The 22,448-nt window shown below is 46.6% G+C and overlaps 1 protein-coding gene across 1 annotated transcript in view; it reads right to left on the bottom strand.

Moving 5' to 3' along the window:
- The window catches only part of SCARB2 (scavenger receptor class B member 2), a 60,537-nt gene extending 39,210 nt beyond the window's left edge, over positions 1–21,327 (bottom strand). Inside the window, exons 1-2 of the mRNA XM_081095235.1 lie at positions 20,974–21,327; positions 850–1,007 (exon numbers count right to left, since the gene is read on the bottom strand). Coding sequence (XP_080951361.1) covers positions 850–1,007; positions 20,974–21,090 — 275 coding nt within the window. The 5' untranslated portion in view covers positions 21,091–21,327. The remainder of the gene's footprint in view (positions 1–849; positions 1,008–20,973) is intronic.
- Between the last annotated feature and the right edge of the window lie 1,121 nt (positions 21,328–22,448).

Genomic DNA, 22,448 nt, shown 5'->3' with positions numbered 1-22,448 from the left:
GTAGGAAAAACGCTCTGACCATAAGGCCCCCGAGTGCCTCCCTCTACTAACTTTTGGGGAAAAAACAACAACAATGAAAGCCTGGCCCGTGTGGTTCAGTGGTTGAGTGTAGACCCATGAACCAGGAGATCACAGTTTGATTCCCGGTCAGGGCCCATGCCCGGGTTGTGAGCTCAATCCCAGTGTGGGACGCGCAGGAGGCAGCCGATCAATGATTCTCTCTCATCATTGATGTATCTCTCTCTCTCTCTCTCTCTCTCTCTCTCTCTCTCTCTCTCTCTCTCTCTTCCTTCCTCTGTAAAATCAATAAAAAATATATTAAAACAAACAAACAAACAAAAAAACCACGTTAAAGCAATTCTCCTAATCCCCAGAGACTCTAACCCACACTGCCACTGTTGTCTCCCGGACCCAGGAGGGCGGGGAAAGGGGCGAGTGGGAGACTAGTAGGCTTTTCTGCAGAACCACGCATTTTAGGAACTGGTCTACAAGCGGGGAGGGAAATAGGGGGAGGCTCCAGGGGTGACCAAAGACAATCACATGGTGACCTTAAAGGGTGGGGGTGAGGAGCAGCACTGCGGGGCTCAATAGCCTCCTGCTGCCACCCCAGGAAGAGGCAGCTGCATTTAAACATAACAGGCTGGGACGGCTCCAGGCCACAAAGCCGGCTCACACAGGTGGGGGCTCACACAGGTGGGGGCTCACACAGGTGGGGGCTCACACACTCAGATGGGGTCAAAGCCCGCACTCCCGCGCAGCACCCAGAGGTCACTGGGGAGAAGCCGAGGACTCGGCCATGGTGGGGGTGCTCCGTGTTGCCAGTACAGCAGGGAGGCGGCCGGGACTCACCTGTAGGTGTACGGCCCCACTTCTTCCAACCGCGGGATCTCCCCTCTGAGGATCTCCTCTGGATTGGTGACGTTGAAGAAATAGAACTGGATGTACACAGGCACAGGGGGCTGCTTCCAGGAGTCGAAGGCCTCGGACCCATTCCTCAGCACAATATTCTAGGAGAGAAACCCAAAAGGAGATTGACAGCGTGCAAGGCCGCTGGCTGTGAACGCAGAGGCAGAGCGAGGGACCCTCCGGCGCTGACCTCCTGACTTGCTTGTTTTTCTCACAGGCATTCAAAGGCAGTCCCTGGAGAGCAGGATCATGCCTTACGCCCATAGGAGGCTCAGAGCCCTGTGAAAGCATAAAAGGTCTTCAAAAATATTGGTGGGAAAGGTTGCTGGAGCCATGGCTCATGGATGTGTTACGAAGGCCATAATTTTATTTTCAACAACCACAACAGTTTCTGATAATTGAATTCGTCATAAAAGATATTTACAAGATAACCAATTTTACACATTGGAAATGGGATCAAAAAGTAGGAATTACAACACAGACAATGTTGGAGACGGGGTGTAATCTGACACGGTCCTTGCACCTGAAGGGGCTAGCAAGGCTGGGACCCTTACCCACACAGTTTTCCCAGACTGTTTGGATGGCGGTTATCAGTAGAATGAGAGCAACCTTTGTAGAATGAGAACAGCCTTTTATGGCTTACCAAGAAGTCTGTAACTATTTACTGAGATTTGCTGTACCGAGAATTTGTCCTTCTGCGCTGTGTCTCCCTTAGAGATTAAGAGGAACAAAGAATACATTCCTGCCAAAACCGGTTTGGCTCAGTGGACAGAGCGTCGGCCTGCGGACTGAAAGGTCCCAGGTTCGATTCCGGTCAAGGGCATGTACCTGGGTTACGGGCATATCCCCAGTAGGAGATGTGCAGGAGGCAGCTGATCGATGTTTCTCTCTCATCGATGTTTCTAACTCTCTATCTCTCTCCCTTCCTCTCTGTAAAAAAATCAATAAAATATATTTAAAAAAAAAAAAGAATACATTCCTCTTGACAGACCTCCTATTCAGTGTTTTGTGTATAAAAGGCATTGTGTGGTTAATAAACTTACTGCAGTCTCTCGATTGACCTGTAGTTCTCCCGATCCCTCTCTCCTGTCTTTCTTTTCTCAATTCCCACCTCCCTACCTCAGCCCGGCTCAACCTGTCAGGCTGGCCCTGACAAGACAACAATATGAGATGGGCATAAAACAAAACTGAAGTGGACAGAAAAGCAATTTCTCTCTTTAATTAATTAACACCAGCTTGAACTCTGCTAAGGAAAGTGCCCAAAAGGGCCTATTGGCTAGGTTAAAAAGATTCCCCCTTTCCTGCAGCTGCGGTGGCAGGCAGGCCGTTCTGAGAAGCCCGTGTACTCCCAGCCTCCCCACGAAAGACAAGAACAGGGAGGCGGACCCAGGAAGGCTAACTGTCCTTCCATTTGCGGGAGAACCACACACACCCCGACATCACCACCAGGGATTTAAAAAATATTTTTATTGATTTTATAGAGAGAAGAAGGGAGAGGGAGAGAGATAGAAACACTGACGAGAGAGAAACATCCATCGGCTGCCTCCTGCACACCCCCTACTGGGGATTGAGCCCACACTACGGCCATGTGCCCTGACGGGAAATCAAACAGGTGACCTCTTGGGTTGACACTCAACCACTGAGCCACACAGGGTGGGCACCACCAGGGTCTTTCAATCCCCAACAAACCCATAGCACAGAGATGCTGACCCCGTTTTAAAGATGAGGAAGCTGAGCTCTTGAGGTGAAGTGCTGGGGTATTTTTTGTCTACAACCCTTCCTTCGTTTTCCACTCTTACCATGTGTTATAAGCGGAATTGTATCCCCCCCAAAATTCGTATACTAAAGTCCTAACCTCAGAATGAGACTATATTTGGAAGTAGAGTTTTTAAAGAGAAAGGTACGGTTAAATGAGGTCAGGACTATAATCCACTATGACCAATGTCCCATTAGAATGAGAGGATATTAGAACAAATAAAAACAAAGGAAGATGACAGCTGTCTACAAGCCAAAGACAGAGAGGCCCCAAAAGAAACCAGCCTCACTGACACCTTGACCTTAGCCGACGAGCACCCAGAATTATGGCACAACAAATGCCTGCTGTCCAAGCCCCCAGCCTGCGGTACTTTTTATGGCCGCCCTAGCAAACCCAAACTTATTCACCATGGCCTCTTCCCCCCAGGAGAGGAGTATTCTTTTCACCTTACTGACTTCAGGCTTGGCCAAGTGGCTTGATTTGATCAACAGAACGAGGGTGAAATGGCAATGCCTCCATTTTAAGCTAAGGTCTTAAGAGGCGTGTCAAGAAGAGCCTGCCCCAGGTAGCAGTGGACCCTCTAGCCAAGGACCTAAAAGGGTGATGTGTGCACCAGACATGCAGCCCGAACTCTAGCCTAGTTCAGCGGAGCCAGCCAGGCTCCCATGGCAGCCATCCTGCACACCAGAGTACGGAATAAATGTCTCTGCTACAAGCCACGGAGGGTGGGGGCTGTTCTCCACACTGCACCAGAAGCCTGACCAATGCCACACCCAAGGGGAACAGGCTGAAGCCTAAGACCTAGTAGTCCTAACAGTCCTCAACGTGTTAATGCAGAAAAACTACCTTTTCACAGTAAAAATTACTGACATACACAAGAGAGGTAATAGCATAGACTGCAAGTAAACAAACCAAAATGTGAACAGTGATCAACTCTAGGTCATTGCTATTTTCTCCTTGATTTGACTTTGTATTTTCCAAACGTTTATACTGAATAAAATAATTAACATTGAGGAAAAGTTTAAAAAGAAAATCAAAAAAGGAAAATGGGATCTACCAATACAGACGATGCGAGGCCCCGAGTGAAAATAGTAGCTTCCCAGGGAAGCTTCCCTGATGCCACCTGCCATTCGTCCGGCAGTGAGGACTTGAGTGACAGTAAACAAAGGGACTGGCTTTCAAAGCGTGTAAGAAACCACAGGCTAAAATGTGCTGCGACAGCACAATACAGGATATCACATGTTAGCCGACCAGGCCTGCGATTTAATGGAAACAAGGCTGCAAGGAATAATAATAATATGGCTTTATGATTAAACAGAAAACATCCCAAGAATCTCGGCAGGGACAAAACAAAGGGGCTCCGGGATCACTGAATGCAGAAAACCTAAGCTTGTCAAAGCAAAGCTGGGCGTCTGCAGGGCTGGGAGGGGTGCTGGCCCGTCCGAGAGCTGGGGATGGCTGGTGGTTTGGCATCAGTTCAGAACGTCTGCTCACCAGATTTCTATCCAAACAGCACATTATTAAAATATTCTTGGCCTTTGCTCTCAGAACTGATTTCCTGATTTGAGCTCAGATGGATGAGACAGAAAACTTTCAAGACAAACCGTGAAACCCCTCCCCTCCAACCTCGGAAGCCAGCGCGGACTCTCTCCTGGGAGAGGCCCTCCCTGTCCAGCGCTGTCCCCGCAACTCCTTGATCTCTCCCTGCCCCAGTCACCCAGGAGCCTCATCAGTCATTTTAGGCAGTTTTTAAAAAGAGCTTCACGGCCTCTCATCTTATTTCCTAAACAAGAGGAGGAGTGAGGGAGCGAGTCAGGTGGAGAGTGAGGGACTAGAACTGGGGAAGCCCTCAGGCTGCGGGGAGGCCATTCAGAGGCCCTGGGAGGAAGGTAAGGGACTGACTTAGTATCAGAGCTGGGTCGGGAACGCAGCGCTGCTCTTCCTCACTCTCCCACCTTACCTCATGACATTTTAATAAAATGGGTATAAACATTTCACACACTTTAGTTACACAAGTTACATGGTAGACTTTCTCCACCATAAAGTATACATGTAGGACCTAAAAACAGCTCCGTAACATGCATTTAACCTTCCTAAAACAAATATGATAACTATGAGAAAGATAACATGTGAATAATAATTTGTCTCCTAGAGGAGTTTGAAGACCCATAGATATTTTAAAAGTTGTCTGATTTCATTAAAATAAGGACCTCTATTTCTTGTCCATAAATGTTCAGAAAAGGATAGGGCAAATTTTTTTCCTCCTTCATGAATCCCTTCAACTGGATGGATCGTTTCGACCTTGTAATATATTATATATATAGGAATTTCTTAAGAAAAAAAGGGGTCAAACAGCCCTGGCCAGGTGGCTTGGTTGGAGGGTCGTCCCTATACCAAAAGGTTGGGGGTTCGATTCCCATTCAGAGCACATACCTAGGTTGCGGTTCGATCCCCACTTGCGTTGTACACAGGAGGCAACTGATCAATGTTTCTCGCTCTCTATTCCCCTCTCTCTAAAAATCAATAAAAACATATCCTTGGGTGAGCATTAAAAAAAAAAGTGGTCAAACAAAAAAAAAATCTAAAAATATAAGTTAATAGTAATCAACACGAAGCAGGTGATATTGGCAATCAAAAGTGAAAAGGAATGTATAGGTACTCAATATGGTTATATATTAGGTTAACTGTTGGCTTCTCAAAACAGAAGATAATGACCTACAAATAGAGAGCTGTGATTTTTTTTCTTTGATCCTCCCCACAGTGTCTGAACAATGCAGTTCCTGAAGAAATATCTGTTTAATGAACAGAATATAGCACTTGAACACTAACGTACCGGCTTCCATCAACTTTGCTTAGAAGATGCTGGGAGAGAACTTGATATGAGACATTAGGAGAAGAGCAGCAGAAAACCAGATGGTCAAAGGCAAAGCCACGGGGCCAGGCCTTGTAACAGCCGCTGGACAGCTACACGCCCAAGGAGCCTTTAAAGTGCCCAGAGGAAGTGGCTGTTTGCTGACCATCCTCGTCACACTCAGGTAAGAAGGAAGCAATAGCTTCATTAGAAGCCCTGAAACATGCAGATCTAACACCTGTCTGTGCATCTACTCAGTAATCCAGCACTCTCAAGGGCTGAGTGCAGCCAGTTCCTTTTGTGGGTGGAAAGAAAAATCTGTGTCTCTCTGTGACCCCTTTTACTGTTTAAAGCTGTTTAAAGCAGTGCTCTACCCATGGTTTTCTTGCCAAGTACAGAACTATGCATGTAGATCATGAAAACACAGTGTATGTGCGAGGCATTGTAGGGGATACCCAGCAACATCAATGTGGTTTCTGTGTTCCAGGAGCTTACCCTCTATTTACGGGAATGTTGATACACACGTGCAAGATCATCAACATAAAGCAGCACGTGATAAATGGCCAAGGAGTGTATGGTCTCGGCAGTGTTCACACAATGGATTCTATGAACCGAGATGAAAAATGGTGGTGCTTAAAGTGAGCCAGGAAGAATGAACAAACATTTGGCAAAGTAGAAGGAGGTCACAGGGGTGGGTGCCTGATGGACAACCAGGGTTGATTCAACTGTCCTGTCTGGTTGGACAGAGTGAGCCCTTCCTCCCTGCCTGCTCCATGTTCATCTGTCTTTCCTGGAGCCCTCTGCTTAATCAGAAAGACAGTGGCTGTGAAGAATGAGACAATAAAAGACGGAGAGATGGGACAGTATTCGGTGCGAGTTTTCTAGGGAGTAGGGAGATTCATTTAGAGAAGGAGGCTGAGGTCACAGGAGTCTAGATTTTGTCTGATATACAATGGGGGGCCATGGAAGGTTTTTGAGCTGCAGAATATTATCAAGAGCCAGGCTCTGTGCTATCACTTTATCTCATTTAATCCCCCTAATGTTCTACAAGGTGAAAATCATCTCCCCAGTTTTACCTTTCAGACCAAATCTCAAAAAGCTTAGGAGAATGCCTGAAGTTTGCGAGCAGGGGTAGAGCCAGCCTCCCTCCCCAGGACTCGCTGCAAACCTGTGCTCCTGGTAAAGGTGAATGTCACCGAGCCACACGCTCCTGGAGAAGAGCAGCGGCTCAGAAGGCTCTCTGTGTTCGAAATACCCCTCCTCATAGCGTTAGATACGTTTCACAGATGTCCCCTTTCTTATCTAAGACAAGGACAGACACCTCTAGACTCTCACTCCTTTCTAAAATATATTTTTTATTGATTTCAGAGAGGGAGAGAGAGAGAAACATCAATGATGAGAGAGAATCATTGACCATCTGCCTCTTGCACATGCCCCCCTGGGGACCGAGCCCACAACCCGGGCACGTGCCCTGACTGGAAATGGAACCATGACCTCCTGGTTCATAGATGGATGCTCAACCATTGAGCCATGCCGGCCAGGCCAGACTCCTATTCTTTGCTTCATAATTGGCCAGCGGAACTGCTTGTTCCCACCAATCAATGGGAACAAAATATTTGTCAATGTACAGCATGGTGACTAGTTAAGAATGATGTACTGTATACTTGAAAGTTGCTCAGAGAATGTCACAACACAACACTCAATGCTCTGTGAGGTGATGGAGGTGTTAATTAGCTTGACTGTGATAATCATTTCACAATGTATATGCGTATCAAACTTCATGGTGTACATCTTAAACATACACAATTTTTATTTGTCAACCATACTTCAATAAAGCTGGGGCTGGGGGGGTGGGGGGAGGAGTGCTCGTTAGCCAAACTTTGGTTAAGTTTCTCTCCTTCCCAGACCTGTTTACTCCTCCCTATAAAAGAAAAGCCCTTGAGGCTCCTGCAGATCCTACAGCCAGCTGATCTCCCTGTTGTAACCTCCCCTTCCTATTGCAATGTCCTTCTCCTTTGCAGTAATCCTTTCCAACAGTCTCTCCTTGCCCAAGTCAGATGTGTTTTCATTGGACACCCCTATCTACTGTGCAACTTGAACTGACACAGCAAGAGGTGATTCAGAAGGTTACTGCGGCACAGTGGACCAGAGGGCTTGACTGGAATCATTGTACGGGTGAAGAGAGGTCTCAGCTGTTTCTCTCTGGCCACTGGCAGAGGGCTCCGTAGACGGGGACTGTGATTTCCATGACTGCCATCTTCAGGTTGGGGATGAGAGGCGTCTAGGGCAGTGATGGCGAACCTATGACACGCGTGTAAGAGGTGACACGCGAACTCATTTTTTGGTTGATTTTTCTTTGTTAAATGGCATTTAAATATATAAAATAAATATCAAAAATATAAATCTTTGTTTTACTATGGTTGCAAATATCAAAAAATTTCTATATGTGACACGGCACCAGAGTTAAGTTAGGGTTTTTCAAAATGCTGACACGCCGAGCTCAAAAGGTTCGCCATCACTGGTCTAGGGCTTGGTTTGAACTAAAAAAGGAATCTTGTCACTCTCATTAGTTTGCTCAAATGTAGACCACCCAGCAAATGTTAAACAATAAAAGAGAAAAACAAACAGTCTTTAGTCATGATCCTCTCTTTCAGCCCTATATATAATTCAGGAAATAACAAGGACTTAGCATAAAATTAGAAATAACCAAAATGTTGAACAGGAAAAGAATGACTTAGCAAATCATGATCATTCACAGGTTGGAGTAGAAAGCAACCATTAAAATTATAAACACTACAAAGAAATAAGAAACATGCTTATGATCTATGTTAAATGGGAAAAGCAGGGAATGTAAAATATGTGTAGGTGTGGCCAAGATTGGCAGATGAAATACAAATATGAGCCTGGTCGGCACGGCTGGGTTGAGCATTCGACCTATGAACCAGGAGGTCACAGTTGGATTTCGGGTCAAGGCACATGCTGGGATTGTGGGCTCGATCCCCAGTAGAGGGTGTGCAGGAGGTAGCCAATCAATGATTCTCTCTCATCATTGATGTTTCTGTCTCTCTCTCCTTTCCTCTCTGAAATCACTAAAAAAATATATTTAAAACACAGGCATGAAAACAGGGGGGTGAAATGTAGATAATTTAAGAAGTTCAGTCTTTTAGTTACCCTTAAATCTCTAAGCTTCCATACTAACTTTCTAATAGCACTTAGCTCCATGGAATATGATTATGAGAAGTCTTCCATTCTATTAAGTTTCTCCATATAGTTTGAAATAACTTCTATAAGCAGTAAAAAAAAAATAATTCTCCCATTATCACTTTTCTTCTTTTAAAGTGAAAATCTAGGACAGAAACTCTGATTCCAGAAAATGTTATTAATAGCCCCTAAGGGAAAGGAGGAGGGATACAAAGAGAACCAACTTCTAGGCTTTCCCTCTGTTCCTGCAAAACAAAGGCGAGGCTCACGCCTCCGCAGCTGTGGTCAGCTCTCCCACAAAAGCTGCCAGAGTCCCCACCCCCCACAGAGCGCTTCACAGTATTTCTTTTCTCATTATTGTCAGGAGGATGGATTTTGCATTCTGGATTCCTGGCTAGCTTTTCCTGACAAGCATCACAGTGTGTGGAGAACTCTAGAGTGAGAAAGGACTCGCCATCTTGTTTATTAGTGAAATAAAATCACCTCAGAATTATAAACCCTGGAAGAGCCAGTAAGGGAGTGAATGGACAGTTAACTGCCCGAGTTACCTTGCCTGGTTTGTCTCCAGCTCTTAGGCAACCAGAAGTCCAAGACAAATGGAGGAGTTTCCAGGAAGGAGGGCAAAATTCTTTCCAGAAGGGAAGGTAAAACTGGCTGGGCTTTTTGTTTGTTTTTTGTTTTCCATTGATTTCCAGGGAGAGTGGAAAAGAGGGCAGGTAGAGAGAGAGGGAGAGAGGGAAGAGAGAGGGAGAGAGAAACATCAATGTGAAAGAGGCACATCGATTGGTGGCAGGAGATTAACCCTGCAACCCAGGTAGCTGCCCTTGACCTGAATCAAACTCTCAGCTTTTCAGTGTGCAGGCCAACCCTCTAACCACTGAGCATGCCGGCCAGGGCGAAACTGGCTGTTTTTACAACAGTCTGACTTGAACCTGTTCCTCCAAGTTGATTCAGGAAGTTTGGGGATAAAAACAAACCTGAAGCAGACTTGAGTCCTTAACTTAAAAAAAGCAAATGAAAAACTAACGAAAAATGAACCTTGGCAGTCTGCCAGAGTCACACTGATAGCAGATGTCCTTACAAGCCAGGCTTGTCCCCGCTGTCTGTCTCCACCCCCCTCCCAGTCCTTCCCCTGGCCACTCTAGATCTAGAGTCAACGCCCACACACATCTCACACCACCTACCAGACATTAGTCAAGGAACCCTCTGTAAATCTTGCAGGAGACCATGGTGTGTGTGTGTGTGTGTGTGTGTGTGTGTGTGTGTGTGTGTGTGTGTGAAATGAAAGAACAGAGGGAAGCTCATACGTACATACAGCTGCCAACATTTCTAAAACAGTTGCTTCTTTATTTTTCTCTTTCACCTGTGGTTTAGCTCAGAGAAGGACAAGTGTCATTCCGACCGAAGCCACCCACTGCTTACTGCGAGTATCCAGGAGTCAGATGGTGTCTACAGCTTCATAACGCCCTAAGCTCAGAGCCTGCAAGGCCCCATTTTGCAGACAAGGAAACAGTGGCACTGGTGTTCCCAAGCTCACAGAGCCGGTAAGTCATGCGGACTCTGACCAAGTCCAGGTCTGTGGGTTTGCAAGCTCATGCTGGGCCTCTCCAGCAGCTGCGAACCCACTGAACCCTCAGAGTAGAGCTGCCAGACGGAGCTAATAAAGATACGGATGCCCAAGTTTCTCCCGAACACTGCGTTGGCGATGTCAAAAATGCTTCCACTCTTAGGAGACATGCTGAAGGGTTTGGGGGCAGAGTGTTATAATGTCTGCATTTGCATTCAAACAATTCAAAGAAAAAGTCTACATCAGAATGAGAAAGAACGTAAATATGGCGGATGTCAACAACTGATAAATTGGAGTGAATCAAAACATCGCGTGAGACAGTCACTTAAAATAGTATTCACTGTTTATCTGAAATCCAAATTTAATGGGCATCACGTCTTTTATCTGGCAGCCCTACCCCAGAGAGACCATGAATGGGAGTCGGCCCCTCGATCCAGAGGAAAAGAAACTGGAGCAGCTGTGAGGTCATGGTGAGCTCCCTGCTGAAACCGACATGAGGAAGTGACAAAGGAGGACTGAGCTCTGCAGTTACCAGGTGGCTGCTCTGCCCAGACAGCACCTCAAACTCCTGCCGCGAGATAGACCAGAAAAGGGCTGCATTTGGACCCTCAACTTCTCATTTCCGCCCCCAGATCCTGGAGGCTTCCAATTATATCCTCCCAGGGGCTTGCTCTGCAAAGGAAGGATTCAGAAACTAGCAAGTAGTAACCTAACCTCAAGCCCGGGAAGGACGGAAGTCTTTCATTCGTCAGGGTATAAGGAGCCAGTTCCCTGGTCCACAGGAGCCCTTTGCCCAGTCAGAACAGAAAGCCGTGGCTTGAAAACAACAGATCCTCCTCACTGAGGATTCTGCTGCAGTGGGACAGCCACCAGACAAACCCTGGCATCAGCTGAGTTTCTAGCTGTGCTGAATTAAAAATCAACGTAAGGTCCTAAACCAGGTCTACAGCGTGATGTTAAATATTGCTCATTCATATTAGCCAAGCAGAACAAGATGAATTTTTCCAGGCTTGATACTGTGGGCACCAGCACCAAAAGAAGTATTGAAAAGAGCATCCAGTTATGTGGTGAATCTGCAGTGTCAACCAAAACAATCATTTGGACTGAAAAACTTCTTTTTCAGTGAATTAGCCAATATGTATATATTGAGTGCTTTCTATATGCCAAGCAGGCATAGGCCGTGTTCTCAAGAGGAAATTTAGCTAAGGACACAAAACGGACATGCGTGTAACATGTCCAGCTGTGTGCCAGGCCCAGTAATTCAGCCCAAAGGCTTATGCCTGAAGTTATTCAGATCATTTCAATTGTGTGGATCCACTATAAAATCCCCATCCGGCCATCTCACAGGCTGCCCAAAGTCAATGGGATAAAAGAAATGGACTCATGATTTTCTCCCCTAATCAACACTGGTTTTTATCTCCTTCTCTTCTCCATTTCTATTCATGTGCTCACTGCATCATCAGCTTGTACTGTGGCAATACTGCGGGTAGTCTCCTAACAGGTCTCCTCTCCAGGCTTGTTCTTTTCAAATCCATTATCTACTTCAGTCTCTAGAGAGTTCTACCAAAAGTGCCCTTCTGGCCCTGCCTGGGGGCTCAGTGGTTGAGCTTGACCCAGGAACCAAGAGGTCACTGGTTTAACTCCCAGTCAGGGCACATGCCTGGATTGCAGGCTCAATCCCTAGTGGAGGGGGCATGCAGGAGGCAGCCAATCAGTGATGTTTCTCTCTTATCAATGTTCCTGTCTCTCTATTTCTCTCCTTCCCTCTCTCTTTCTCTCTCTGTCAAATAAAAAAGTGCCCATGTGAGCAGACACTCCCCAGTGCTCACAGGATAAAGTCCGAGGTCCCTGACCAGCCCGGCCATTATGTGAGGCAGCCTGTCACCTGTCATCCTCTGCCATTTCCTAATAGGCACTTGATACACTAGCAACATTCAACCAACCACTGTTCCCTGGATTACCTGCTTCTGCCAAGAGCTGACATGATGTGAGTCACAAGACACACTTCATCCAGGTTAACCTGGTAGAGCTCGTTTGGGAAGGCAACTCTAGGAGGGTTGCTGAACCAGCTGTCCTGGCAGATGATAAAAATAAGCACTCGGGGACTTGCATTAGGCTTTGGTGAATATAAACAACACTTTTAAGGAAACATTCAGGACTCAAGAGTGCTGCTGATTGTTCTTTCAGTTCAACAGAGTGCTACTTAATAATTAAACACAACTTCAGTGCCCATGTTGCCATCTACAGGATCTAAATTCACCCAGAGAGAATGCAGACCGACTTTGAGAACCTGGCCTCATAGCATGCGGATGATTCTCCCTGGGCTCCAGGTTAATAAAACTCACCTGATACCAAAACACTGGTTGGTTTGCTTTGTTTTGTTTTGTTTTTAAATTTCTTCCTAAAATTAAGCAAACCCATTCTAGACTCTCATAGTACTATACTTGCACTACTTACCTTTTTAAATTCTCTGTTGAAATAAAGAAAATTAACTGCTATTAATGTTTTACCCTTATTCTCTGACCTTATTTTAACTCAGGAGAAAATGCATTGGCATTTTATTTTGTGTGTCACTGTTGTTGAACTCGTTTTGCTTTCATTGGAACTGTAATAATTTCAGCTAATGTGCTCTGACAGTTGAGGTTCAAATGTCAGCTCATATGTAAGCTGCTACTCTGTCTATAAATTCCATACAGGACGATATGATGAAACAGCTATCCGGAATGAACTGCTATAAAACACCTATTTGGATACTTTTAAAAAGCTTCCAGGTGTTTACAAATGTGAAACCACGGTTGAGAATTGCTGGCCCAAAGGGAGAAAAAGCAGCCACCAGATGGACCCTTTATCATGAGGATCAGGTGAAAATTGGGAAAGTGTGTGTGTGTGTGTGTGTGTGTGTGTGTGTGTGTGTGGAGTGGTTGAAGAGTGGAAGAGAAAGGAATTTTAAGATGTGAATAAATAAGAAGTGCGGCCATGAAAACAATGCCTGAGTTCCATGTGCAACTCTTGGAGCCAGTCTTGTTTAACAACCTGTTTGGCTGTGATTGTATCTCTCAAAGATGAAATAAGTGATGTTTTCATTGCTTATTTATCTATGTCTCCTCTTTCTTCCATTACTCTGTTTTAAAATATATGTTTATTGATTTCAGAGAGGAAGAGAGCGAGAGAGATAGAAACACCAATGATGAAAGAGAATCATTGATTGGCTGCCTCCTGGGGATCGAGCCCACAACCCGAGCATATGCCCTTGACCAGAATTGAACCTGGAACCCTTCAGTCCCCAGGCCAATGCTCTATCCACTGAGCCAAACCAGCTGAGGCTTCCATTACTCTTGATTATTAGAAGTACAATGTTTAAAGCAAATATCCTTAAAATGGGACTTGCCAAAATGAGTACATTAGTCTCACAATGGCATTCTGCCTCTCTCTCTCTCTCTCTCTCTCTCTCTCTCTCTCTCTCTCTCTCAAAACTCAGATGCTGGAGGGGCGAAGCGGGCAAGGTAAATGAGCGAAGTGGGCATAAGCTTGTACATTTGCTGCATGTGAAATCATAGCAATAGTATTCACTTCTACTTTCTATAGAAATATGCCCTTGCTCATTTTTGTTAAACACCAGACCCTCTCAGGTTATCTTTCATTTTCCTTTTTTTGGTAAAGAGCGTCAGATACAAGCAAATATGCCTCTGCTACTAGCTTTGATTAAAGGGGACCCTTTATTAGTATATCACGTATATACATAGTATATAGCTTTATGATATAGGCCATAAATGACTAGTTACTTGGTCAACATCCTGTGTTTTCATTAATGATCTGATCATCCCACCTGCTGATTCCTCCCTGGGAACGAGCGAATGTCTGGCAGAACAGATGGCCTTGTTGCCAGGCTTGACAGAATGAAATCTTGCACTTTATTAAACAAGAAAGCAAAAACAGTTTCCACAGGCAAGACACGCCCCGCCCCCCAATCTTCCCTTTTAATGTAAACTTGCAGGATAATAGTAACTAGTAGTAGTAATGTACTCAACTAGAATTGCTATCTCTTTTATATGTCAATCATAACTCAGCAAAGCTGAAATTATAAATGAAGAGTAGGAATAGAAGCACCCCATTTTTGTAATGTGTTACTATATGTGCATAAATAAAAAGGTGAATGCCAATAATATGTTAACAGTAGTTATCTCTGCTTTATTAATTTTTGTTGTATCTGACTTTTTATAATGACATGCTTTTCTTTTCTAACCAGCAAAATAAACAAAAATAAAGAATAAAATACAAAGGTGCGAAAAAGGAATTGCCACCTTAAGGATTGAAGACACAGGCTAACACAGTCACCAACCAAACCATTCACCGGCTCATGCTTAGCTCTGAATCCCGGGTGGCAGTCCTAAGGAGCCTGATTCAGCAGGGTGGTGGAGTCTGTATTTTTTAAATTTCCGTAAGTGATTTGGATGCAGTTCTTAGAGTCTAGGAACTACACTGAGAAGTACTGGCTTACTCCCCTGTCTTAATCATTAATAATGAATGCACTCATGGTCACCATGAATTAGTACGATGTTGAAAGAACCATACTATGATTTTGATATCACAAGATCACATTTCTAATGCTAGGGAGGAGTTGCACAATTTTGCTTTGAAGTTAAGGAATCTTGCAAGGATATTACTGTTAGGTCGGAGAGAGCCCAGGATCGGATATATGCAGACATGACAAGATAATGGACTTGCCCTGGAATTTCTCACAGATCAAGGTGCCAGACACAGATACAGGCTTCTTCTCCCTTAATCCACATACCCCCGCCCATCCCCTGCAGCAGAGAATCCCTCAGCTCATGTCCCCGCCCCTCACCCAACTGCAGTATAAAAAAAAGCGCCCCCCTCCCTGTTGGCGTGAATCCATGTGCCCTGTCCTGGGGGTACGTGGGTCTCCCGGGGATGCAGAATAAACCTTTTCCTTTCCTTTCTTTTCTGATTCACTGGACTCTATTTCTTGCGCCGCCTCCTGAGCCACCTAACCTAACATTACCTGTTTATAAATCTATGGCTTCTGCTAAGCCAATCACATCGCTCTGTGACAAATTTGGGAAAGAGCCAGGCCAGTATTGCTCAGTGTTGAGCGTCGACCCAGGAACCAAGAGGTCACCGGATTGATTCCCCATCAAGGCATATGCCCGGGTTGTGGGCTCGATCCCCAGTAGGAGGCATGCAGGAGGCAGCTAGCTGATCAATGATGTTTCTCTCTCATCGATATTTCTATCTTTCTATCCCTGTCTCTCTAAAAATCAATAAAAACATTTTTTAAAAATTGAGGGAAGAGAAACTAAGAAATGAAGCATGTTCATGTGGGCTTAGCAGCTGGAAGGTCACAAGGGCTGAGGATGAGGAAGCGCCAGATGAGCAAACAGCCTGGGCCCAACAAGTAAACAGAGGAAGCGGGCCGGTGGGAAGCAGTGGCAGGAGAGGGGGACAGTGTGCCTGGGCCTGCTGACTTTCCAGCTTCGACTGTCCTCACGGAAGCCTCACTGTGCTGTGCTTCTCACACTTAGATGTCTATGAGCCTCCTCTTGCAGCTTTAGGAGAAGAAATCCCGTCTTTCCTGAGCTAGCTGGAGTGGGCCTCAGCTCCTTAGAGACCACACTCCTCTTTAAGGCCAAGAAGTGCAGGACAGTGTGGTGTGTGAGGACAGACTTTATTGTCCACACCAGGAATCAGTTTAAAAATATATTTTTGATTTCAGAGAAGAAGGGAGAGGGAGAGATAGAAACATCAATGATGAGAATCATTGATCGGCTGCCCCCTGCATGCCCCCCATTGGGGATCAAGCCCACTGTGACCAGGGCATGTGCTCACCCCCCCCCCCCCCTCCGCAATCGAACCTGAATAGGATACATTAAATTGATTTCTTGGCTGCCAGACAGCTAAAGGGCATCTTAATCTACATGTTATTGCCTCCTACTGGCCAAATACCCGAACAGCTGTAGGCTAATTCTCCCCATTCTGACAATGGACTCTGTAGGAAACCCTGACTCTTTGAAGTGTATATCTCTGCCTCGCCTCAGGACAAGTTGTGTTAATAAAAAGCATGGGGTCCTGGGACAAGAAGACCTTAGACCTTAAGACCTTTGATCTGAGAACTTAGCTCCTTCAGCTAGGCTCCCCTCTCACCCCCTAATGCCTTTCAAAATTATGCTTCGTCTCCGGACTCTTATTTAATCTACGCACAGCCTTCTCCAGATTCCTGAACCCTTCCAGATGCTGGAACAAGAACCCCAGCACTTGACCTCCTGGTTCATAGGGAAACACTCAACCTCTGAGCCACACCAGCAGGCCAAACCAGGAATCTTTTGTAAGGAAAGAGGTGCTGGTAATCACGCCAGGACAACAGGTGTAAATAAACCAGGACTGTCGCTGGCAGTGAGGTGTGAGGTGTGTGGTCATCCTCGGGAAGGGGAATGTGAATTAGAAGACCCAGCTTGCACACCTAACCCTACCCCTTCCGTTCCATGTGGCCTTCCACAAGTCATTTCTCTATGTTTCTAGTGTCATATAAATGTAAAGGCAACTGGATGCCTACTACCATCCATTTAAAAATGAACACAGTTTCTTTGACTATAACATAACAGATTAAGTGATATCTAAAGGTTTTTTCTTATTCTAAGATTCTAAGTCTGTGTAACTCTGTGAAAAGGCCACTTGGGTGATGCGGTAGATATGCGAGAGCCCTTTAGGATTACATTTAGTTGACTGTCTTTACACAAACAACAATGAAGCTATTTTACTAATTTGACTTTTAAAAAGAAGACCTGTATGTATTCACCAGTTGATGCTATTTGGTTAAATCAGCGGTTGGCAAACTGCGGCTCGGCAAACCACGGCTCGCGAGCCACATGCGGCTCTTTGGCCCCTTGAGTGTGGCTCTTCCACAAAATACTGGCTCTTCCACAAAATACCGACTTCTGCACATGGGCCACGAAGTTTCAGTCGCACTGTACGTGCGCGCCTGCACGTGGTATTTTGTGGAAGAGCCACATTCAAGGGGCCAAAGAGCCACATGTGGCTCACGAGCTGCAGTTTGCCATCAGCAGAAGCTCCACAGTTGCTATGGTTCCCAAGAGGCCAGGTGTGACTCACTTGCCCAGAGACTCAGGTTTGGGCAAAGGGTAAGTGCATTTGTCCTGCTCATCTTATCCCCGAGACCTAATGCTGCCTTCCTTCCTTGGCCTGTAGGAAGCAAAACGTGAACCATCTCTTTGCCTCTCATTGGTTTCCTTGCCAGACCATCTCCTATTGGACAGCCCTGACTTTGGCTGGCTCTGCACCCTCATTTCTAGGAAATGTTTAAATGGTCAGCCGGTCCAAGGCCAAATTTAATATTCTGAGCTGCAATCAAGCAAAGGTCACATGCCCATCTCATAGAATCTCAGAGTTTTGGAGCAAGAAGGAACCTTATCTACTATATAAGCTTCAGTTTCTAGATGAGAAAAAAATAACCAGAAACAATAATAGTTGTTAATATTCAGGCACTGTGGAAGGGACTATGCTAGATGCTTTCTATCAATTACTTTATTTCCTTCTTACAACAACCCTAAGGGAGCTATTCTTATTACCCCAATGTTCAAAATGAGGAAACAGAGGTTTTGAGGGGTTGATCATTTACACTTTGGCTTGTTCAATTTAATCCAAGTGTTTGTTAGTGACAGAAAAAGGAATTTTAACCATGTTCTGCTGATTCTCGGGACACTGTTCTTTCAACTAAAACAATCAATAGGGAGGCAACAGGCATTCATTATGCACCTACCCTATACCAGGTACTGTGTTGGGTGCCAGGACAATCAGTGGGGTTAGCAAATGAAATGAAATGTTACATAACGCCCTGCCCTTCTAGGTTCTACAGAGGAAAAGAGATTGCCAGGTGTGTGCAAAACTGTCTCGGGGGGGGGGGGGGTAAAAACGCTTGATAGAGGCCTGCTTAATGCTCAGAATATCCCCCAGGAAGCGAGAGTGGGCAGACAAGGAGGAAAGCCTCAGTCTGCCTCTTCTGCAAATGAGAGAAGTGAAGCAGAAACAGCTAGAGGGTTTGCCCAATACAAGCCAATGAGGTCAACTAGTTTTGGTTCCTTCCATTCCATGCACTGCCAAAGTGAAAATCCCATTCAGTAGTCTCTGGTCACCAAAGGACTGGAGGAAAATGACCACGTAAGGCAAATTCTCCTGATAGGAATGATGTTACTCAGCTTCTCACAATTAGTCAAACAAACCTACTTATTAGAACTTCATCCCTTGCCTCTCTTCTCTTTTGATGTAGACAAGCCAAGGCATGGAGAGTTTTCAAATGAAACCATTAAGAGTTGGGACTGTCAGGGTGGATTATATTACAACTACATTAAAGCCAAGTTATGAATGAACTGTTCCATAGCAATACTATTGGAAATAATGACGCGGCCGTAACGGAGCACCTGTGCTGTGCCAGAAACTCTGCCGGGTGCTCTGCACAGATGGCCTCACTCGGCCTCACAGCAAGCACAGTGGCCGGTCCACGGTCCGTGGGTAGCTTATCAATGTGAGGAGGCCCTTCCTAAGGAAAAGCTAACATCTTTTGCTTTTCCAAGTAACGACACTGAAGCTCAGGGAAGTTAAGTAACTTGCCCAAAGACAAAAAACTTGTAAGTGGCAAGGCTAGGATTTGAACACAGGTGTCTGACTTGAAATCTCAGGTATTTTTTCTTTGCATTATGCAGCTGCCAACAAAAGATAAAGCTGTTATCATGCACAAAGCACTAACTCTAGCCCATGAAAATTATACTAATGCTCCTTAAGAATTATTATAACCTTTCTATTTAGGCAGATCATTACTAGCCCCATTTATAGATGCTGACATCAAGAATCAAGAAAGGTTAAGCACCGACCTACCAGAAGATTGTCAGCTCGAACACTGGCTTCATGCCCAGGATGTTGACCTGCAGACTCCTTACCCTTTCCCACTATCCCATGCTACCACCCTACAGGTGATCCAGGAGAGCAGAAAGGTATTAATGGGAACATGAAACCTCTGGTTGACTTAGAATATCTCCATATCTGACCCCCTGAACCAGCCCTGTCGTTTGGTTTCACACACCATATTGTGCAGTATTCCTTAATTGAGTTGGGCAATCCCACTTGCCCTGTGCTATAATTTATTAGTTGGATCAGAGCCCAATCCCCATGGAGAAAAACCATGCAAAAAGCCAATCACCAAATAGCAATGCAAACTCAAGCCCTAGCCAAGATGCCTTACAGCGACCCCTGGCCCTATGAAGTATAGACCCACAGAGCATCTGAGGGCTGGTGACCTGAGGCACTGGGGAGGTCACTGGTCTCACAGGGTCTCCTGAAACAGCCACATAAGAAAATTCATATATTGACTATAATTGGATTGCTTAACTCTAGTCACCCAAGCAAGAGTGTACATCCTTACACAATCTGGCCATGGGTTTTCAGGTGGACAGGAGTGAAGAACATTCCATTCAGTTTTTCCCTGGAACTTGGATGCTCAGGAAAACAATGATCTTTAAGCTCAGACCATGGGCTTCCTACCCCCCTTGGCAATGTGAACCTAGAAAAAATTAAATTATGTGTCCCTTTACTGCCAGATTTTAAGTAATTGATGGCTTTTGGAATCCACGATTAAAGGATTTGCCACCTAAAATGTGACAACTTTACTAAGAGGGAGTAAATGCAGTGATCAAACTAAATGGTGCCTGGCATGTTTATCCAGCCAGCAGCAAGTGCCAACCGGTGGGGGAAATTAAGCACGCAGTTATGGGTGCTAACAAGAAAGGCCACTCCAACGATTTTTTTTTGTGTGTGTGTTTTTTTAAGGAAAAAGTGATCGCAGTAACTCTCTCTTGTTCCTCTTTCCACATAGATTGGTGGGTGTGGGTGGAAGGGCAGAAGAAATGACCGCTGGAGAAGTCAAATGTTGGAGAAGTCTTCTGAAATGACTCTCTCCAGTCCACTCATCTAGGGGAAGAGACAGATTCAGGTTCTTTGAAGAATCAATAAATGCATCTTTGCCTGCAGCTTACGGCTGTTTGAGAAGAGCAAGAATCAATGATGAGACAAAGCAACACAGACTGTCGTACGAGACACCGCGCTGCTAAGCAGGTGGGTAGTACAGACTTGGATGGACTGAAATGTCACCCAGCCCAGAGGCCTGGCCTGGCGACCAGCTGCCCTGCCCGGCCCAAGGAGGCCAGAACACAATGGCTACACACCCGCTTCTCACCGCGGCCCCACACCACTTCAAAGGCCACCGCAGGCAGCCAACAAACTTGCCTCTTTTGTGGTGACTTTCATTTAGTTTTGTTTTGTTTTTTTCATCAAGTGGGAGGGAAATGAGTTTGGGCTCAACAGAGATGAGGGTGAAGGGAGGGCAGGGCGGGGGATGCAAATGATAGAATATAAGTGAAAGCTTTTTTAAACGTCTAGATCCACAGTCTTACTTATTGTTATAAAGGGAACACAGTCATTTCCATGCCTCTCCATCCTTCTTTAAGCCCTACCTCCCAACCCTGGGAAGACAAGGAAGAAAGGAGGGCTGTAATCGGAGGGTTTGCAGAGGCGCAGCTCTTCCCTGCACAAGGCTCAGCAGTCGGGGGTCGGCTGGAAGCGGCCCCCCGCCCTCCGCCCGGCGCGGACACACGCAGCCCCCCTCACCTTCTCGATCGCCTGGTCCACGGCCTTCTGGAAGACCCGGGCCACGAGCAGCGTGACGCTGGTCACCAGCAGGAGGAGGGACAGCGTCCCCACCGCGTAGAAGCAGCACCTGCCCATTCTGCGCGCGGCTCACGGGCCGGGCGGCGCACGCCCGCGACCCGCCGGAAGGAGGGGAGACCGGGCACCCTCGGATGCCGGCGGCCCGGGAGGGAATGAGCCGCTTCGGTTTCGATTTCCCTCCCTGGGGCAGCCTCGGCGCCGCCCGGCGCTGCTCCGGAGCCGGAGAGGGAGCTCGCAGGCCGTGGCTCAGCAGCCGGCTCGCCGCACACTCGGCAGAGCACTGCCAGCAGCTGCGCGGGCGGCGAGCGGGCGGCGGGCGGGGCGGAGGCTGAGCCCACAGTCATGTGCCCCGCGGCGCCGGCCGCGATTCGGCCCGCGCTTGTCCCGGGCGGCCCCCCGGCGCCTGCGGCTCCCTGACCCCTCCAGGCCCCGCCGCGCCCCCTCCGCTCGCTGCAGGCCCCGCGGTGTCCTCCAAACGTCGCCTGTCCTGCCCTCGCTGGCTTGGCTCAATGGATAGAGCGTGGGTCTGCAGACGGAAGGGTCCCAGGTTTGATTCTGGCCAAGGGCACATGCCTGGGTTGCGGGCTCGAACCCCAGGAGGGGGCGTGATTCTCTCTCATCATTGATGTTTCTCTCTTTCTCTCTTCCTCTCTAAAATCAATAATATATATATATATTTTTTAAAAGTCCTCCTGGGCTCATCCACACACCCACTCTGCGCATATGTGCTGCAGGCCCACCAAGTGCCAAGCACTGGGCATTCAGGATGGATACAACCTTGCCCCTGCTCTAGGCAAGCTCACAGGGTGGCGGGACACTGTTACACCGTTGTGGCCCAGTGTAACCGTGCTTTCACAGGTGAGGGCTGAGGCCCGTGCAACAAGCACGTTCTGTCCTGTGACCTGGGGCCCCACAGTTGAACTGGGTTTGGGGATGTGTCAGGGTTGTCACCTGAGGGGTGGGTGCAAACGAAGGAAGAGGCATTCCAATGAGAAGGAAAAGATGTGCCAAGACATTGAGGGTGAAAGGGCAAGATTGTAGGAGGAAAGAAAGAAGGTCCTTTTGATGATAGGCCCAGGGGAGCAGCAGGTGGCGTGGGAGGTGTTGAGAAGCCTCGGGGTCAGACTTTGAAGGGCTCTTTGTGTCCCATAGAAGAGTTGGGACTTTATCTCTCAACTGTGGGAGTCAGCAAGAAGTTTCAAGCAGGTGGCCCTGACGTTGACATCAGCTTTGCTCACCATTATCTCCCAGGCACCTGGGCTAAAGTCTGCACACTGCAGGGACTCAATAAATATTAGTGGAATGAATGTCAACTATATGCCAGGCCTTGGCTAGGTGCTTACATACACCCACATATTTAATATCCACAGCAGCCCTGTGAACTTGTAGCTGTTTGTCCCCGTCCCTCAAAAGCA

This window comes from Myotis nattereri (genome assembly GCF_964212035.1).
Source record: "Myotis nattereri genome assembly, chromosome: 1".
Classification (NCBI taxonomy): Eukaryota; Metazoa; Chordata; class Mammalia; order Chiroptera; family Vespertilionidae; genus Myotis; species Myotis nattereri.
This window is presented reverse-complemented; position numbering and strand designations above follow the sequence as displayed.